The sequence below is a fragment of the Epinephelus fuscoguttatus genome, linkage group LG4 (genome assembly GCF_011397635.1).
Source record: "Epinephelus fuscoguttatus linkage group LG4, E.fuscoguttatus.final_Chr_v1".
Lineage (NCBI taxonomy): Eukaryota > Metazoa > Chordata > Actinopteri > Perciformes > Serranidae > Epinephelus > Epinephelus fuscoguttatus.
The window spans coordinates 31,086,790-31,106,062 of NC_064755.1; the positions used below are offsets into that span (position 1 = coordinate 31,086,790).

Sequence of the window (19,273 nt, forward strand, 5' to 3'; positions counted from 1 at the left end):
AGGTACAGTCAGTTTATATCAGAGCTCTTGAGAGAGAACTAGAACAGGAAAGTTGGGCGTGTAAAACTGAAACAACGACTTATCACTTCCTGTGGTGACAATGGCTGACACAATGCAAAAAATACTGATATATACTGATTAATTTCAGAGCAGAGTTAAGGAAACACTTAACCCCCTCCAAATGATAATTTGCATATCAATTACTCACCCTGTGTGAAGTTGAATTTGTGATGTTACGACCTGGCTCTGAAATCATGACAAAAATAAGAGAGACGCAGGCTAAAGGCAAAATAATGAGTAATTTATTTACATAAATAGAAAAACAGTAAACGAAAGAAACCCAAAATGAAGTAAGACAACAATGAGATGTGTTTAACGTTAGTGGTGAAAGTGTGTGTCTGCATGAGTGCTGTGTGTAGCGTGCAACAAACAATGTATCTAAGGGAAGAGTTTCAGCTGAAGAGGCAGTGGTTTTAAAGTGTGAGAGCACCAGGCCAGGTGCTGCCAACTGCTGATCATCACTCCACCCACCAGGTAGCCTACCTGCTGCATTAAAGAGACAAAACAGAGAATAAGTCAGGGACTGTCACAGTGAAGAAAACCATAATATTCAGTACATCAGCACGACCTTGATTGTCATATAACTTTATACAACAGTTATACAAGCGCCTTTTATTAACAGTGAAAAGTGACAACAGGTTATAATGTGTTTGTTTATTCAGTTATTTATTTGTCTCAGCCCACACAAATAGTTCTGTAATTAGACTGGGACTGGACTGTTGCTAAGCAACACATAAACATTACTGCACACAAGCTTGGTACTCTGCATAGGTTGTCACCACTGACCAGCCACTTAATAGGATGTAGGCTACATCTGTGTGTTTTCAGTTATTTTGTGACCAATGAAAGATGTTAGTTAACAGTCGCTTTTGTGTCTTATGTTTGATGCCGATGAGTTGGCAGTTTAATCACCAGTTGTGTCTTCTTCTGCTGTCAGCATACCTGGAGATTTGCAGTTAAGTGTCCAGGCTTCTTTACATCGTCCTTTTCTGAAAGCCATTTATCATTTCACTCAAACGTTATTTGTGGAAATATGTTCAACTTGTGGGCTAATTAATGGCTAATGTAATTAAGGGTTCAGAACACCTGTAACGCAGGATACTTCTGCATCGTATTGACACCGTAGAGCCTACGCCATAGCTTGACGCATGCCACCTTAGAAATATAACTGTGCTTCCCGGTGAGGCTATTATTGGAAGCTGGCTTTCTATAAGCAGAGTAAATCTCCGCTTGTTGCTAGGCTAATTTATATGAGGTAAAATGCCATAGGCTTGTGCTAATAACCATAGCATGTTGTATTTGTTTGGAAGACAGTTGTCTTGTGAGTTGTAATGGAGCTGAATTATGCAAAGTTACCTTTGTTAAATGTTGCTGTTGTCCCTGGCTCCATATGAGTAGAGGAAAAGTCCGCGAGCTGCTAGGCTAATTTATACAATGTAAAATACCATAGGCTTGTGCTAAAAACATTAGCATGTTGTATTAACGACAAGTGTTTGTCTGTGAATGCTGCAAATTATAGTGAAGCTTGTGTACTTGTGTTTGAAATTGTCTCTATTAAGCCATGTTTAATGTGTGTTTAATGTGTGTTTTGAATCAACTGAAGTTTACACCACCTCAGAGAAACCTCCGCCGTCGACTAGTGTTTTGGAGGTGTAACTGCAGAGTGACACAGACACACCACCGCACAAGTATAAATGCTCACAACAGCGTAGTCATGGCGTAGGCTCTGCATAAAGCTAACACACAAGTATAAATCACGCTTAAGGTGAAGTGATACATGCAGAGTTAAATGTCCCAGTGCTGTTATACTGTACAAGAATGCCTCTTGTCCAGTCATATTGCTTGGCTGGAACTAACTGTTGTGTAATCCATGATGACAAACAAATACTGTTTCTGGAGAACTTGCGAAACAGGGTGCATGAAATTCCATTTTGTCCATGTTTGTATTTCATTGTAGTGGGTGTTTGCGCTTCATTTGATAGTAAAAACAGATGAAACACACAAAAACAAATACATGTAAAGCAGAGCTATTTTCAAAAGGCACGAGTGTACTCAGATGAAATTACATAACACACACACCACTCTTGTGCATAAACACAAAAAGCCACAGATAAACACTGGTGTGTTTGGCCGCTGCTTCCTCTGTGGCTCATGAAAGAACTTGACGTCAGGTCTGGTCTGCAGACCACAGCTTCACCTCTGTTTTACTTTCCTGGCTTGTCGTGTACGAGTGGAGGAGGCTGTAAGCTGCACAGGGAAAACAAACACTTTAACGTCTGCTTCAATCCATCACTGTTTGTGGAAGTCCTTGTAAAAGGCATAGACACAAAACAAAGTGGTTACAATATCTGATTAAATAAATTAGATTTGTAAAATTGGAGCTCTGACAAACCCAAAGTCAAGTAATGTGAGGCCAAAGAGTTAAACTTGTAGTTTCGACATACAGACACATGTAACTTAACCTCCAAAATGTCAAAGTTTTAGGAACTAACAGAATCAGCCATGTTTTTACATTGACATTCAAAACTCAGTTTGTCAGGAAATTTCCACATCTTTAGATCCTTCTACACAAAGAGCATGTAATCCTTTGATTTAATATCTCCTGCATGTAAATTGCCAAAATTGGGGTTTGTCTGCACCCACACGCAGCCACACATACATGCAAATGCTCACTTCCTCTTCATATCGACCAGGACATGGTGCACCTAAAATTAGATGAGACAAACACTCACATGTTAACAGACACGCAAGTCCTCCATTTAGCTGCACTGTGGTTTTTACCGAAATGAGGAGAAGAAAGACACGGGATTGTGTAATAACACTGGTGCTTAAATGAAACTTACCACACTTTAAAAAGTACTTAACTTTAGTTTTGTGTTTACTTGCAAGTGTTTTCTCCTCAGATATTGCAAACACATTTTTCACGGTTGTGGCTCATGGTTATTTTCCAGATAACAGGTAGTCGCTTTATGAAATAAGATGATTACACTTTAAAAAGTAAATAAAGCTTTTTAAATTAGGTCTAATGCAACATTTCAGTACTGCTGACACATTAATGCTCAATAAAATGATCCAATAATGTACACACACAGAGAGCTGTTCTGTTCTGCACAGTGAATACTGTTGATAGTTTCAGCTGCAGCAGTCTATAGCTGCAGGTGGAGGACCTCTACTGGTGATGTTAGCAGAGAGTGTGTACTCTGATGCATTTAAAATACGAAACAGGTTCACACACTGTAGATACTTTAGGTGCAATTTATTAGTACAACACACACACATGACTAAAGCAAATTCATTTATATTTTATTGCTATATTTTAATCAGTCCAGCTCCTGCCTGAAATGGTTTTTGGATATGCATGACTGTTTTTTTTTTTGTTTTGATCAAAAAATTTCTGCACACTGGTGCCATTTTTATTAATCTTATTTTTTTTCACAGTCTAATAATAATAATAATAATAATAAAGGGGAAGGAAGTATATTAAGACTAATCCTACCTTTAACCTGTTATCACTAATACCAATAATTAAATAATCATCAATAATAATAAATAATAAAGTCAGGGGAAGTGGATTTTTAACTACAGTCAGAGTGCCTGGGATGTATTTTTGGACTGCCTGCCTGTACCATGGACACTTACACTTGGTGAGCTGACCAGTCATTGTTTTTTATCTTTATGTTCTCAAAACTCATGACATGAAGTTGTGTTTAAAATCTTCTCATAAAAACTCCCACTCAGTTTGGAGTGCTGCGCTTGTTTGTGCCCTATGCTTTTTATTTAGGTTATATCATATATATAAAATTTGGTCTTCATATATAGGGAAATATAAAAGCAGTCTGTAAGGAGATGTATTATAATATATTAATTATTAATTAATTAATTAATTAATTAAATTAAACTACAATGCAGGAATATTAGAGATTTCTACTGACCAAATAAGCTCCACAACTTCTGTAAATAATGAACATTGTCTTAATTATGAAATTAGTTAGAATACACACTGTCTGTTAACTTTAAAAGAGAAGAGATGCTACATTATCATCATCATCACTAACAGTAGCTTTGTTTATTTTTCTCTGAATCAGCTGTTTGTTGCCATGGAGCTTCAGTCTGTTTGCCTTAACGTCGACCAGTTGCTCCGTTTGATTTGTTGTTTCTTTGTTGTTGTTGTTGTTGTTGTTGTTTCTTTCTATGTTCCAACACATTTCATTAGAGAAAATCACCATAATATCTTTTAGGGTTGGAATCACCAGAGGTTTCACAATACAATATAATCACGATACTCAAGTCACAATACAATATCATTGTGATTTTAAACGTGATACGATATGTTGAGTGTTGTGGAAAAATATATTGCGATTTATTACCTTTTTTTAAACCGAAAATTGTGTCCTTGAAGAAAAACTTTGTCAACATCTGTATTATCTAATAAGATAAAGATTTCAATCTGTTCATCTGACCTCAGTCATTTTATTTGCAGCACAATGTACCTAGTGGACTGAAAAATCAACTGATTAGTAGGCTACCTAAAGTTCAATGTGTATTTGTGACATTAGTAATTTATATAGGCTAATAAAGATATTGATAGTTGGCACTGTGTGATGAAACGATATGGCCACATAAAAATACCATAATACTTTGCTGTATTGACCCCCGTACAGTTATCTATTTACACATTTATGTTCACAATTATTATTTACATATTAACATGTTAAAATATTCACAGCAGCAGTGTTTAAAACAGTTAAATAGTTTGCTGGATCTGCCTCAGTGATTCTTACACACATTTACCTCAGTCGAAGTCCTTCTAGCTTCTCATTGGTTAATAGTGACACGTGACCCGTAACACAGAAGCGTAATCAGGAAGTGTTCACGAACCCTGTCGTTTCATAATTGTGGGTATTATTCTGCCTAACTGTCACTGCAAATATTTTTTGAATTCAGTAACAAAGATTTAAGCTGTATTTTTTTTTATATTACCACAGATTAATAACGTGAATTAGACTGATCCCAGCGACTAAAATAACTTTCTACTGTGTGCTTTCACTTGATCCACATCCACCAGAGGGCAGCAAACCACCTTCAAATATTCTCCCACACAGCAAAATATTAAAAGCCATTAGTGATTCAACAAAGTTTATTGTGACTGATTAAAGTTCTAGGCATGCACCAGAAATAACCCCTGAAATAATTTATGTACATCACAATAACCCTTAAACACTTACAGGTCTTTGTTACATCACACTCATTAATCAGTTCTCTCATGCATTTTCAATCTGATAATTAGCTTTCATAACTTCAAGGCACACAAACATGATTTACCAGCATCCCATTCAGTATATACGTCACACACACGAACTTCTCTTCTCCTCTGTTGTCTTTCAACTTGTTTACAAAAGACAAGCACTTAAAATGATTCGATCCATCTCTTACTGTTGTGGCACAAGTGGTTTTAAGATAATCCCAAGAACCGGAGAGGCTGCAAACATGTTGTTCCTGTCAGAGCAGACTACAAGTCTGTCTGACAGTATGTAAAGGCTGGAGATGATTCTCCTGTAACTCTGCTTGAATTCTGTCCATAAACTTTTCCTTGCTGCGGCAGTAAAGCTCTCAAATGTCATCATCTTCATCAGGTGGTCCACATTAACCTCCAGTGCTCAATTTATTCTGTAGACAGAGGAGAGAAATGTGTTAAAATGTTACCAACAGTAAATCAGAGGTTGGAAGTCATTCTGGATATTTCAAAGAAGAAATCAGTTTGTTTATCGGAGTCATACCTTCTTGGCGTTGTCCACACACTGCATGTACGCCGAGGCGATACCTGAGCAGGACAGAGTCTTCCCTGTGTTCTCCTTGTAGCATTTTAAAATCTGACTCTGCAAATCACCGCACACCGGCTGGATGTTGAAACGCCTGAGAGAGACAATGCAAATATCAAACATCAGGTTGGTTTGGTAGATAATACCACCAAATTTGTGAAACATGCACAGCAGTCATTTATACCTCTGCAGTCTGTGACCTGACTAACTCAACCATACAGACTGTAAAAATGTTTGTATGTTACACATATGTCTAGGTAAAACTAAGCTCTATAAGCAGATGATTATTATAACTGAATTTTTCTTTTACTTCTCAAGTAGAAAACTATCTAACAGACATTTGATTTATTACATTAATCTGAAGTAGTGTTGTCACGATACCAAAATCTTTGTTTCGGTACCAATACCAATATGAATTTTGATACTTTTCGATATTCTTCGGTACTTTTCCTAAGGAAAAGTCCTTTTGGATACAAACCTTTAGAACAATAAATAGCAGGGGTGTAACGGTACCAAAAAAAATCATGGTTCGGTAAGTGCCTCGGTACGGACGTCACGGTTTGGTAACTCAAATGTCCCACCAAGTTTGTGTTGTCTCGTGTTGTCTCCCTTTGCGAGGCAGACTTTCTCTTGCCTTTTTTCACATGCGCCAGCTGCGAATGTTGATACAGGTGTTGTCATACACACCACTTGTGCAATCTGTGCTCCAATAGGAACAAGAAAGGCCTTTGTGTGCATAATTGAGTAAAATAAATTAACTAAATTAATGAACTGAATCAATTTCAAAGCACCGGTATTTTCCAAATGCAGTATAGTACCCTTTGGAATACTCTAGTACCGCGGTACTATTTTAGTACCGGTATACCGTGCAACACTAATCTGAAGTAACGAAACAGACAGCTTTAGCTACCACAGGCCTGCTCAAGGGGACACTATCAGTCCACTTGATGACCTAAGGTGCTGGCAAAGTGTCATGGGAGTAAACTACAAAAAAACATAACATAGCTTTAACCCCCCCCCCCCACCTTTGCTGCATGTCATCCCCCTGTCTTTCCTCCCTTCACGCTAACAACAGTCCTATCAATTAAAGGCAAAAAAGCCCTAAAAATATCTTTTTAAAAATGTATGAAAAGACCCAAACTGAGCACTGTAAGTCGACTACTTGATCACTATACTTAAATAGCATTTGTATAGGAATGATTCTGTCCTGATTATTACGAAAGGGACATTTGCATTTCATCTTTGCATTTATAAAATTCACAGTGGTTCCAAACTTACGCAAAGCGGTTGCGAGTCTCTACTTTGCCCTTCTGGAAGCTCTCAGCAGTCACTCTGTAAAACTCAGCACACTGTCAAAGAATAAAAACACCACAAGTTACTGTCAAGGTGAAATATATACAGTATTTAGAGCTTTTTGTGTGAAAGCAGCTGCCTGCTGCAGCCATAAATGACATAATGAGCACAATGAGAGTGAACCAAACAGTGATGTCACAGCTGGACTCCTAAACAATGAGCTGAAACTCCCCATAAAGCTGTAAAAAGATTCAGGTGATGACTCTCAATAGCTTCATCACTATAAGCGACCCCCTTTCACAGTGCTTTTTCGTACACTATTATTATTATTCAAATATAGATTATAGCTGCTTCAAACTTAAGACATGACATTTAGGGGCTTTTATGTAACTTAAACTTAAATGAGATGTAGGGATGATGAGAAATGTTGCTCACCTTTGCTTCAAGTTTTGCGATATGTTCCTTGTAGAGAGCGTCTCGTTTCCTCAGCTCTTTCTCCCTCTTCTCCAGCTGGTGAGCCTGTGAGTTCAAAATATTTATAATGACATCATCACTCCTCTAAAACCTGTTTTATAAATGCCAATACGACATTTCATTGTTTCATATTTTGTAGGCTTATGCCAGAACGTCCACGTAGTTATAAATTATTTTTTGTCCCGTCATCAAAGACATAAAGACCAGAGAAACACAGCTGCTGTTTTAGATGCCATTAGAGCGGAAAGGTGAAAAGTGAGTCATGCACGTATAAATTCTCTCCCCTCTTACCTTCAACTCCATCCGCTGAAAAACCACGAGAGCGAGAAAGAAAAAGAGGCACAATAAGAGGAAAGATTTTCACATTTCACAGAGAGATCCTGACACACACACATAATGTTTGTCTCGTACGTACATAAAGCTGCACCATGAGCCTCTGGTCTTCTGTCTTCATTCGCTCCTTCATGATGGCGTCTGTCAGGTTCTCCTTGTACGCCATCATCTCCCCGTCCAGCGTCTTCTTCACCTGTTCCTCCACCTGAGCCTGAGCAGATGCCTGGGCCGCAGCTTGAGCCTGAGCCCTCATCTCCTCAAGCCTTCACACAGATCACAGTTTATAACATTATTCTACTCGCAGTTTGATGCACCCTTCATACATTTCATTAGATTAAATGATTAGTCGATTAGTTAATAGATGAAACTGAAAACTGCAAATTCAAGGTTATTTTTCAAGCGAAATTTACAAAAATTAGCTTCTGAAATGCGAAGATTTCCTGCTTTAGTTTGCCTTATGTCACTGTAAAATAAATATTATCAGGTTTTGGTCGAACAAAAGACATTTAAAGAAAATCTTGGGATCTAGGTAATTAAAATGAAAAAATCTTTCACTATCAATTATAAGTATTTGGTAGATTAACAGATTCTGAAAAATGGGTAGATGCCCTTGCCAGTGCAGAAGAGCAACATTAAAAGCATGATTACAAAATAAGAAAAATAAAATATGAAAGACAGGAAATAAAAATCTTCCCACACAGACACGTTCAGATGCGACAGAAACTCAGTAAGACGTTGACAGTAATGTGTCCTTACTGTCGTTGCAGCTCCTGCCTCCTCTGGTTGATCTCCTCCTCCAGACTCAACTGCATCTCCATTTTGATCTTCTGCTTCAACTCCTCCTCCATCACTTCAGCAGAAACAGGTGGGACTGGAAACACATGACCAAAAAACTTTATTAATTTAAATTTATTTCAAACAGTTGCTACAGTTTTCATCATGGTGGTGGTGATCAGCTCACCTGCTGCAGGTGGAGGTGTTGCTGTGATAGCAAGTACTTCATCCTCAATGACAGGAGGCAGAGACAGGGTGATGGCGGGCTCTTCAGCAGGTGGAGCTGGAGCAGGTGGAGGTGGTGCCAGAGGTTCAGGGAGGGGTTCATCACTAACAGGTGCATTGGTGGGTATGATGGCCAGCTCCACACAGTGACAGGGTGGAGAAGGCTCTTCGAAAGTGAGCTCTGGAGGAGGTGGAGGTGCTGCAACTGGCTCTGGAGGAGGTGGAGGCACTGCCACCGGCTCTGGGGGTGGTGCAGGTGCTACCACTGGCTCTGGAGGTGCTGCCAGTGGCTCTGGGGGAGGTGCAGGTGCTGCCACCACCTCTGGAAGTGGTGTTGCCACTGGCTCTGGAGGAGGTGGAGGTGCTGCCACCACCTCTGGAAGTGGTGCTGCCACTGGCTCTGGAGGAGGTGGAGGTGCTGCCACTAGCTCTGAAGGAGGTGCTGCCACAGGCTCTGGAGGAGGTGCTGCCACCAGCTCTGGAGGAGGTGGAGGTGAGACCAGTTCACATGGAGGCGGTGACTCCACAGCTGGAGCCACGACTGGAGGCACTACTTCTTTAACTGTAACCTCAACAAGAGGCGTCTCCATTTGCGGAGGTAAAACTATGGCTTCAACTGGAGCTAAATCAACAGGACAGGGTGGGGTTGTGGGTTCAACTGGTGTAGATTCAACAGTGGGTGGAGGCTGAACCGTTTCCACTGGTGGTGCAGACAGGAGAACAGATTCTAAAGGTTGAACAGAGGGAGCTGCAGCGGCAGGTTCAATAGTAGCTGGAGGTGTTTCAGAGGGCAGAGGTGAAGCTAAAGGTTCAGGTGGAGCTACAGGTGTTTCCATAGGTGGAGGTAAGATAACAGGTTCTGCTATGGGTGGTGTAGACATGATTTCTGGCTCTACATGAGGTGGGATGAAGGACTCAACAGGAGGAAGGACTATTGGCTCCACTACAGCAGGTGGAGGAGGAGGTGCTTCTACTGGTGGAGCAGCAGGTGCCTCTATTTCTGGAGAAGGTGTAGCTGGAGGTGGAGGAGGGGCCGAGACAACAGAGTCAGATAGAGGTGGAGTGCTTGGCGCGGCTTCAGGCTCCACAGAGGTCGGAGGAAGGGCGTGAAAAACTACAGGAGGAGGAGGGTCCACAGATGGAGGTGTGGATGGGACTTCTTGCAGAGGAGGAGGTGGTGGTGGTGGGGCGGGGGCTGAGACAACAGGGTCGGATACAGGTGGAGTTATTGGCTCTATAGGTGGAGACGGGGCAAGAGGAAGGGAGTGGAACTTTACAGGAGGAGGAGGGACAAGTTTTACAGGAGGAGCAGGTTCCACTGACGGAGGTGTGGATGGAGCTTCCTGAGGAGGAGGTGCAATGAATGGAGGAGGAGGTGTCAGCAGAGGTAATAAGTGTTCGACAGAGGGGGCGGGGACTGGAGTGTGTGTTTGTGGTTCAGGTGAGGGTGGAGGAGGAGTGATGACCTTTGAGGACTGTCTCATCCTGTTGATGACTTTATCTGACAGCTGTGGAGACACAAGAGAAACAGACTCGTTAGTGTGGATTTAATTAAAATGTCATTCTGATGTGTTTTTATTTCAACTGCGTCCCGTCTCTGTTGAAGGAACACATCACCCACACAAAGACCATTTCTATATCCGTTAGTCATATTGTTTAAGCTTCATTTTATAGAGCAGGGGTGGCCAACCTGCGGCCATTGATGTACTATAGAAAAGTGATTTATCTTTTTATAAACGACAAAAGGCACATCTGCCTCATTTTCACTGTGGTATCCTGACGCTACTCAGAACCATGATACTTTCACTGGTATCGTACCGTGGGTCCCAATTTTGGTACCGTGACAACACTAATCTGGAGAGAGTATGAGAGTGGGAGAGACTGTGTGGATGTGTGTGGAGAGAGTGGGAGAGGGAGAGACTGTGGGTGTGTGTATTTCTATTCATGGTTATTCATTTGTGTGTGAGATAAATAAATCTGGCTTTGAAAATTGGAAATATATGGATTTTGGTTTTATGTCATTTCGTGTTTGTGTGAGAGAGGGAGTGTGTTTGTAAGCACAGGGTGTGTGATGTGGCTCTTTGTACTACCACGGTAATTTTTGTGGCTCTTGGTCTCTGACTGGTTGGCCACCCCTGTTATAGAGAAAACTTTTTTCTCACATGCCTCCACAGGAAATGGCAAACATATTGATGGACTGACTGATTGGGGACCAACCAATGCTTAACAACAGAATAAAACACATCAAATCATCCATTTACAAACTGGTAGGTCTAGCTCAAACACATTCATTTTCACTAAAACTTTACCTTTTAAAACTGAACTGACAGTGAAACTTATCTATGCTCTCTTCAAGTCAGAATCAAATACTGAGGTTTGAGCAAAAATGTATGTGCGATCAATATGTTCGTCGTTTGACAAAGTTTTCTTCACACATTCAAGGTAACACTATGTGACTTACTGATATATAAATAGTAATTTTGTGGGTTCCTATAATCTCATTTTGGTTATTTCTTTTTGGGTGCAGTAATGGGTTAAAGAGTCCTGTATGTGCAGCTTTATTTCTCTCCAGTTTAATTTATACTACTTTTTATTTAAGTTAGGAGTTATTTAAAGTTATGCGGGTGTCTTCCTTTGTTTTGTATATTTTTGTTGGTACATAAAAACAAAATCACAAGACTTCTGTGGGTTAGAGTATTGAAGAATTAAAGTCAGTTATCAAACTTTACAATCAGTGGTCGAATTGAGGGGGGATGAGGGGGGATGCCATTCCCTTTGTTAGAAAATTGACCAAAAACCACCCCCTTGTTAATCTAGAACAGGGGTGGCCAACCCGCGGCTCTTTGCCTATCAGTGTGTGGCTCTTCGATCCATTCATTAAAACCATCGGCGTGCGGCTCTTCCGTCATAAAAAAAATCAATTTATTGTTATGAGTGCGTATGGCCATTTAAGAAATGTAACAGGCTTAAGTGGAGCGAGTGAGAGAGAGAGGAGTGCGCACGGGCAGGTGAGAGGGTGTGGAGTTCGGGAGGAATGCAGAACTGGATATCGCACAACAAAAAATGTCAGGGCAGAAATGTGTGTCTTTGTGTGCGTGTGTGTGTGGAGAGAGTATGAGAGAGGGAGAGACTGTGTGTGGATTTGTGTGGAGTAGTGTTGCAAGGTATACTGGTACCAACGGTAGACCGCAGTAGGCTGCTACTTAAACACCACGGTACATGACATGGTGCCACTACTGTGGGATAAGTTCAAAGTCCAATCAAAGGAGGGTGAGTGTCCATGCGCTGGCCAATAATGGCCATAGTGCTTCGCGGCGCAAGATAATGGCTGACCGGCGCCCGAGAAGCCCGGCTCCAGGTGAATAAATTGGCGTCATGACTGCTCAGAAATACCTGAACAGCCGAGCCATGGCGGCACACAGGTATGTGGCGTGTCAGAGGAGAAACGAGCCGTTCACATTTCTCTTTGTGTCAGGTAACGGCCCACAAACCTCACTGCACTTTAGGGACTGTTCTTTACTTGTCAGGGGAGGAGGGTGGCTGGTTGATTTTATTTCATTTATTTATTTTATGTTGATCCCCCCTATGGTAATCACTTATTGATGCTGTTTTTGAAGTATGAATAAGTCAATAAGTAATTTATTCCATTGAAATATCATTGATGTACTATAGAAAAGTGATTTATCTTTTTATAAACGACAAAAGGCACATCTGCCTCATTTTCACTGTGGTATCCTGACGCTACTCAGAACCTTGATACTTTCACTGGTATCGTACCGTGGGTCCCAATTTTGGTACCGTGACAACACTAATCTGGAGAGAGTATGAGAGTGGGAGAGACTGTGTGGATGTGTGTGGAGAGAGTGGGAGAGGGAGAGACTGTGGGTGTGGAGGGGGGACGGAGAAAGACAGTATGAGAGGGAGAGACTGTGTTTGTGTGTATTTCTATTCATGGTTATTCATTTGTGTGTGAGATAAATAAATCTGGCTTTGAAAATTGGAAATATATGGATTTTGGTTTTATGTCATTTCGTGTTTGTGTGAGAGAGGGAGTGTGTTTGTAAGCACAGGGTGTGTGATGTGGCTCTTTGTACTACCACGGTAATTTTTGTGGCTCTTGGTCTCTGACTGGTTGGCCACCCCTGTTATAGAGAAAACTTTTTTCTCACATGCCTCCACAGGAAATGGCAAACATATTGATGGACTGACTGATTGGGGACCAACCAATGCTTAACAACAGAATAAAACACATCAAATCATCCATTTACAAACTGCGGTAGGTCTAGCTCAAACACATTCATTTTCACTAAAACTTTACCTTTTAAAACTGAACTGACAGTGAAACTTATCTATGCTCTCTTCAAGTCAGAATCAAATACTGAGGTTTGAGCAAAAATGTATGTGCGATCAATATGTTCGTCGTTTGACAAAGTTTTCTTCACACATTCAAGGTAACACTATGTGACTTATTGATATATAAATAGTCATTTTGTGGGTTCCTATAATCTCATTTTGGTTATTTCTTTTTGGGGGCAGTAATGGGTTAAAGAGTCCTGTATGTGCAGCTTTATTTCTCTCCAGTTTAATTTATACTACTTTTTATTTAAGTTAGGAGTTATTTAAAGTTAAGCGGGTTTCTTCCTATGTTTTGTATATATTTGTTGGTACATAAAAACAAAATCACAAGACTTCTGTGGGTTAGAGTATTGAAGAATTGAAGTCAGTTATCAAGCTTTACAATCAGTGGTTGAATTGAGGGGGGATGAGGGGGGATGCCATTCCCTTTGTTAGAAAATTGACCAAAAACCACCCCCTTGTTAATCTAGAATCTGTGTGTGTAGGCGGAGCTGCGCTGCTAGCTAAATCCCGCAACTCAGTTTATTTTATCATGCTTGAAGACGTGTACCCGTAGCAGAGAGTTGAAACTGCTTGCCCTTGGTGGAACCAAAAAACACATGTGTGCGAGACAGGAGCACGTTATAGCTGTGCGCACACTCACTCACGCACTCAGGCCCAATTCCAATCCGATCCCTTACAGACTCACTGACTTAGAGGCGCGTTCATGTGAAGTGCGTGAGTGTGTGAGGGCGGTCCCATTGTCAAATCGTCAAGTCAGTGAGTCAGTGAGTGAGCCCTTTATGCCCCCTTACTGTAGGTCAGCATCGATGCGGATCTATCTATCTCTCTCTCTCTCTCTCTCTCTCTCTATATATATATATATATATATAGAGAGAGAGAGAGAGAGAGAGAGAGAGAGATAGATAGATAGATAGATAGATATTCTTTGTGTGTGGAATATATGCTGACAATAACTGATAAATGATCACACCCAGAGCCGCCAGTGTCAACAACATTTTGTAGAGAGGGGGATAAGCGCTGTCCCATTCCTATTTGTAGCATCCGGAGCCCTTTCAGACTCTCACACTCAATCACTTACAGCTGACGTCAGTTAAGTCAGTGAGGGTTCGGGGCTTGAGTCTTTAGGGGCCGCATTGGAATTGGGCCTCAGTTGATGCATTCATTGGCAGCATGACCAAACGAAAATAAAGTTTGACCTTCGTGATTATTTTAAAAAGAAAAGAACAGGCGAGAAGCTTGGATTTGACTCATGCCCAGACAATTTAAGTGACATGATTTCTCACACAAAACTTGAATGTTTGCAGTGGCTATTTCCACAGAAATGCCTTATTTAGCTATGCTACTGTTAGCCTATGCTATTTTGTGATAGAGCTAACATTCAGCTAGCCAAAGTAATGTGAAATTGACCAGCTAGGCAGCTAGCTAACTGCAAACTTTACCTGCATGCTTTGGTGACATCTGACATCACTTGCTTGATATTTGGAGTAGAAAAATAATATTGGTATCATTCGTTGTTTGATTATAGTTATGGTTAAGGCATCCTGCAATTATGTCCTTTGGGAGGTGTACATTTTGTGAAAGTCATTGTGGGCATGATGTGTGCACGCAAAAAAATCAAAGCTACATTGCATCCCCCTTGTTAAAAATTAACAATTCAACCACTGTTTACAATGAATATATATATATTTTAAAAGGTGATTTTACTGCCACAATGGGAGGAGAGGGTTGACTGGCACAAACAGCTCAGTAATGGCATGGTGCAGAACGGGGTCACAACACTATGAGATTTTCACGATATGAAATTATCACGGTGTCATGTTATCCCAGGATATGATACTACACATTTTTTTAAAGATATTTTTAGGGCATTTTTTGTCTTTAATTGATAGGATAGTGAAGTGTGAAGGGGAGAGGGAGAGAGGGAGAGACATGCAGCAAAGGGCCAGAGGCTGGAGTCGACCTTGGGCCGCTGCGGCAACAGCCTTGTACATGCGGCGCCTGCTCTATCCACTAAGCCACCAACGCCCGAGACACTACACAATTATTATTATCATTATCAGTTACAATGATCCTTAAAGGAATGAAATAAAGGTTTTTAAGGTTGACCAAATGTTTTATTATCATTGGAACTTGAAACCATTTTTTAATACAAGTATGTGAAAACAATTGGACAGGGGTTTAGGAGGAAAGGGGATATGAGCACAGGCAAGATTCTTTTTTCCCCCCAATACCACAGATAAGCAAATACACACAGTAAACTGTTTTACAATGTACTGCTGCAACCCTAGTGCAGAAGCAAGAACTAACTACAGGAATTTTAATTTCTCCCGGCCTTACAGTACATCACAGGTAATTCTTTAGCTTATTAGCAGCATAAGTATTGGGTTTTTTATTTAAGATGTGCTCCACCAGGGTTGAAAATTAGCACCAGCCACCAGCCAAGTGCAGGTAGGCAAGTGGCTGCTAGATTTGCTTCACTCACCAGCCAAGACACAAAGCTGATCTATTAAGTGGCTGGTGGAAAAAAAGAGTTAATTTTGAACCCTGTACTCCCTCTGTATACTGTCTTGTGTTTTAAAACTGGGCTTCTTCAATAGATCTTACTAGAAATCAAAGGATTAAATGTTTAAATGCAGTAAAATTGTCTTTTTTTTTCTCCTTTTAATTTCCCTGCATGCCTTATGTGAAAATCTTTTCTCATGATTTCAACCTGACAAGCTTCCCTCTTCCCTGCAATCTAGTATTGATCATTGTGTGATCAAATTAATGTTCTCCACACTTAGCACTGATGGTTTCCCAGTTACAAAAACCATTTTAGATTAAAAGTTCAGTCTTACATATCACATGGGAGTGTCCATCAGTTAAAAGTTTATGAGAGCAAATAACAGAACATCCATCTGAAATTTGCTCTCCAGCATGTAGGCTACGATGATTCAGGGCAGAACTTAAATCAAACTCAAAGTTAGCTCTGGTTATCAGCATGGACTGCTGCTTAAAAGATGCTGGCGGTGAGGTGGAAGCCGCCACACAGTCTTTCTATTCAGCAGTGGAAATAGATTTTTTCTGAGGAACTCTCTGTTGCTAGGATGACGGTGGCAGGTTACATCATGCTTGTCAAAACAGTAGAGCTGTGTTACACGAGGTATGATACTAAGATCAGACTATTTTTGTTTCTATTTTTTTATGTCTACATGTGCTGTGACACTGACAGCAGTTATTGATTAATGTATACCTGCAAGTTGTGTGGAAAATAAAATTATTCCCCCTCCCCCCCAAAAAAGTTAATTCTTGACCTTCAAAAGCATGAAAAATAATTATCTTTCGCTGTCAACTTTTGAGCCAACATGGAGGAGAAGCTCTTGAATTGCTCAGAAAAACAGAAACTTGAACATCTACAACTCTGTGACTACTTCATCTACTGAGGAAGACCATGTGATACAACTGAAAGCTCCATAATAGTTACTGCATGGAGCTTGTAAGGGAGGAAAGGTTTGAAAGCCTGATATGATGAGATAAAAATGATTACTGCTTATTTAAAGATTAGAAAATGATAAAATATTTAATCACAATCACAAATATATTATTCTATGAACTTAACCTCATTGTTACTATTAATTAAAATACTTTTGAGGGAAGACGGCAAACCATTTTTGGCGACTTGTTAATTAAAAGTTTGCTTGATGTTGCAGGAGGTCACCGATAGTGGTCGATACTCAAAGGTCGCAGATCATTAATTGCCTAAAATTAACCACATAATTAAGAGTTCATTCACAGACTTCTTTAATTATATTGTTTTTGTCACTTTAAGGATTTAGGAAAAAAAACTTTATTCAGTTAAATTCGTGATTTAAATGATTATCTACGTTAAGACTATTTGTTTTTTCTCGTGCTCCCTGTGAGAAGCGACCATGTTCTTTCTATATTTAACGCCAGCTGACTTTGTGCAACAACAAACACAAGAGCATGATCAATACTTATTGATTATGTATCACATGACCAGGGAAATAGCTATGAGCCAGGATTTAAAATGAAACATGAACACCCTTGCACTCTTGAGCGGTCTCTCTGTTATCACATCATGCATGAGTTTTGTTAAAATACTTTCTCCCACTTGAGTCCACGCATGTCCCCCCTGAGCTTCACTCACCCGGATGCCCTTCACAAAAGTGACTCCTCCACCTTCTCCATCCTCCTGAGAGAGGTGACTCGGGCTGTTTCCCCCCATCCACACTCCCGCAGCTGCACACCACTATCAGCTGTTTACTGCAAATATTTAATCCACAGCGTGGATCCGCTCTCCGTGAAATCAACTCAGCAGCAACAACCTGCCCTTCCCACCACTGACTCTCAATAACAGCTGCTGCTATTGGTCGGAGCTGAACAACGCCTCTCCGGATTGGTCAGGTCATTAAAGCCAATGAAGTATGAGAGAACATTGTGTCCCTGTATGTAATAATGTATTTACCTAATAAATAATCCATTGTGCTTTGTACCAGTGATGGAAAAAGTGCTCAGATGTTTTACATAAGTAAAAGCAGCAATACTTTAGTATAAATCCTGCATTAAAAAATTGTATTTAATTAAAAGTAAAAAGTATTATAATCAAGATGTAATCTACATAAATAAACATACTCTGTGCAGAATGTCTCATTTCAGAATAATGTATAACTGTATTAAAATCATTGATGCACTTATGTGTAACCTTCATTTGAATGTTCATGCTGGTAAAGGTGGGCAAATCACAACTATTTATCTTACATCTATAATACCATAAAACTTCAATTAAAAGCCTAGTCCCTTTTACAAGCTCGTGTGTCGACACATTTTGACAAATAAAGGCCTGTCTCAGTTAAGACACCTGGTCTGGTTGCCAAGCAGTTCATATTTACACAAGCTCTTTGGATGTATAAAACAGGTTGTTGACTACCCACCTGAACATTGGCTAGCTTAGAATGTGCGACCAAACCAGAGATGGTGATTGTTGGGAGAGTGAAAAGACAAAATAAGATGGGTTCGTGATTTCAATCTTGTTTTTGTAAACTCTGAATAAAGTGTGTTTTACAAAGATAGAATTATTTTTTTATTCAAAAGGAGCCTGGTGGAGTCCTGCTCTTTAACAAAAAGGTCAACCACTGTAGCGATCCTTTCCATAATGTTGTCAAAAACTTATAGTAAATATCTGAGCCTGATTTTATCATCGTGAAACGCATCATTCTAAGTCAACAGTAACAAAATAAAACTTTCAAAAAACATCCTGGTTTATCTCCAATTCTGGTTTGGTTGAAATAAATCCTTAATCACCCAGTTAGGTAAAATATGCTGCCTCCACACAAACTAAAATGACTGGTTATCTAAACGGACTCTGGGAGTTTGGTGATAGTGACTTTGTGGCTGTCTCTGGTTCAACAAAAGGACCTCTAAGAAAAAGGGTCCGTCTCTGTAGGGATCTTTTCTATGATGTTGTCACACACTTAGAATAATAATCTCAGCCTGTATGTGCATCAAGAGGTTACTCTGCAGCCTGTTTCGCCGCTGACGGCTGCAGCGCTCTTGCCCAATACTGGACCAGTGTCAAAAATTGTTGTTTCCATTTGTCACTTTGGGTCTCATTTATAAACACATACACACAAAATTAGGCCTGAAAGAGGTGTACATCATTTCCAAAGGTAAAGTTCGGAGCTATAAAAAAAAAACTTGATGGGAGAAATTTTGACCCATGCTTACCAACACTTTGGAGACGGAAATTGGCGGGGTTTTTTTGGCACACACCATTTTTGGCTTTTGTCCGTACGTACATTTTAAGTATGGATCCTACACACTGTTTTATAAATGAGACCCCTGGTTGCAAAACACAGAAGTTACCCTTTAAATAAAGCACTTAAGTAAATGTACTTAGTTACTTTCTATTACAGCTTTTTAAACATTTTTGTCACCAG

At 40.1% G+C, this 19,273-nt stretch overlaps 1 protein-coding gene across 2 annotated transcripts; it reads right to left on the reverse strand.

Annotated features, from left to right (window-relative positions):
- Positions 1-5,179: 5,179 nt before the first annotated feature.
- Positions 5,180-17,683, reverse strand: LOC125887253 (uncharacterized). 2 transcript variants are annotated; one of them, XM_049573932.1, is made up of 9 exons: positions 17,485-17,683; positions 8,941-10,486; positions 8,736-8,850; positions 8,062-8,242; positions 7,938-7,952; positions 7,608-7,691; positions 7,158-7,228; positions 5,838-5,973; positions 5,180-5,727 (listed from the first exon to the last, which is right to left on the reverse strand). In XM_049573932.1, the coding sequence occupies exons 1-9, from the start codon at positions 17,560-17,562 to the stop codon at positions 5,704-5,706; spliced, it is 2,250 nt and encodes a 749-aa protein (XP_049429889.1). In that variant the 5' UTR covers positions 17,563-17,683; the 3' UTR covers positions 5,180-5,703. The 2 variants fall into 2 exon arrangements, with proteins under 2 accessions (XP_049429889.1, XP_049429890.1); XM_049573933.1 differs by lacking the exon at positions 7,938-7,952.
- Between the last annotated feature and the right edge of the window lie 1,590 nt (positions 17,684-19,273).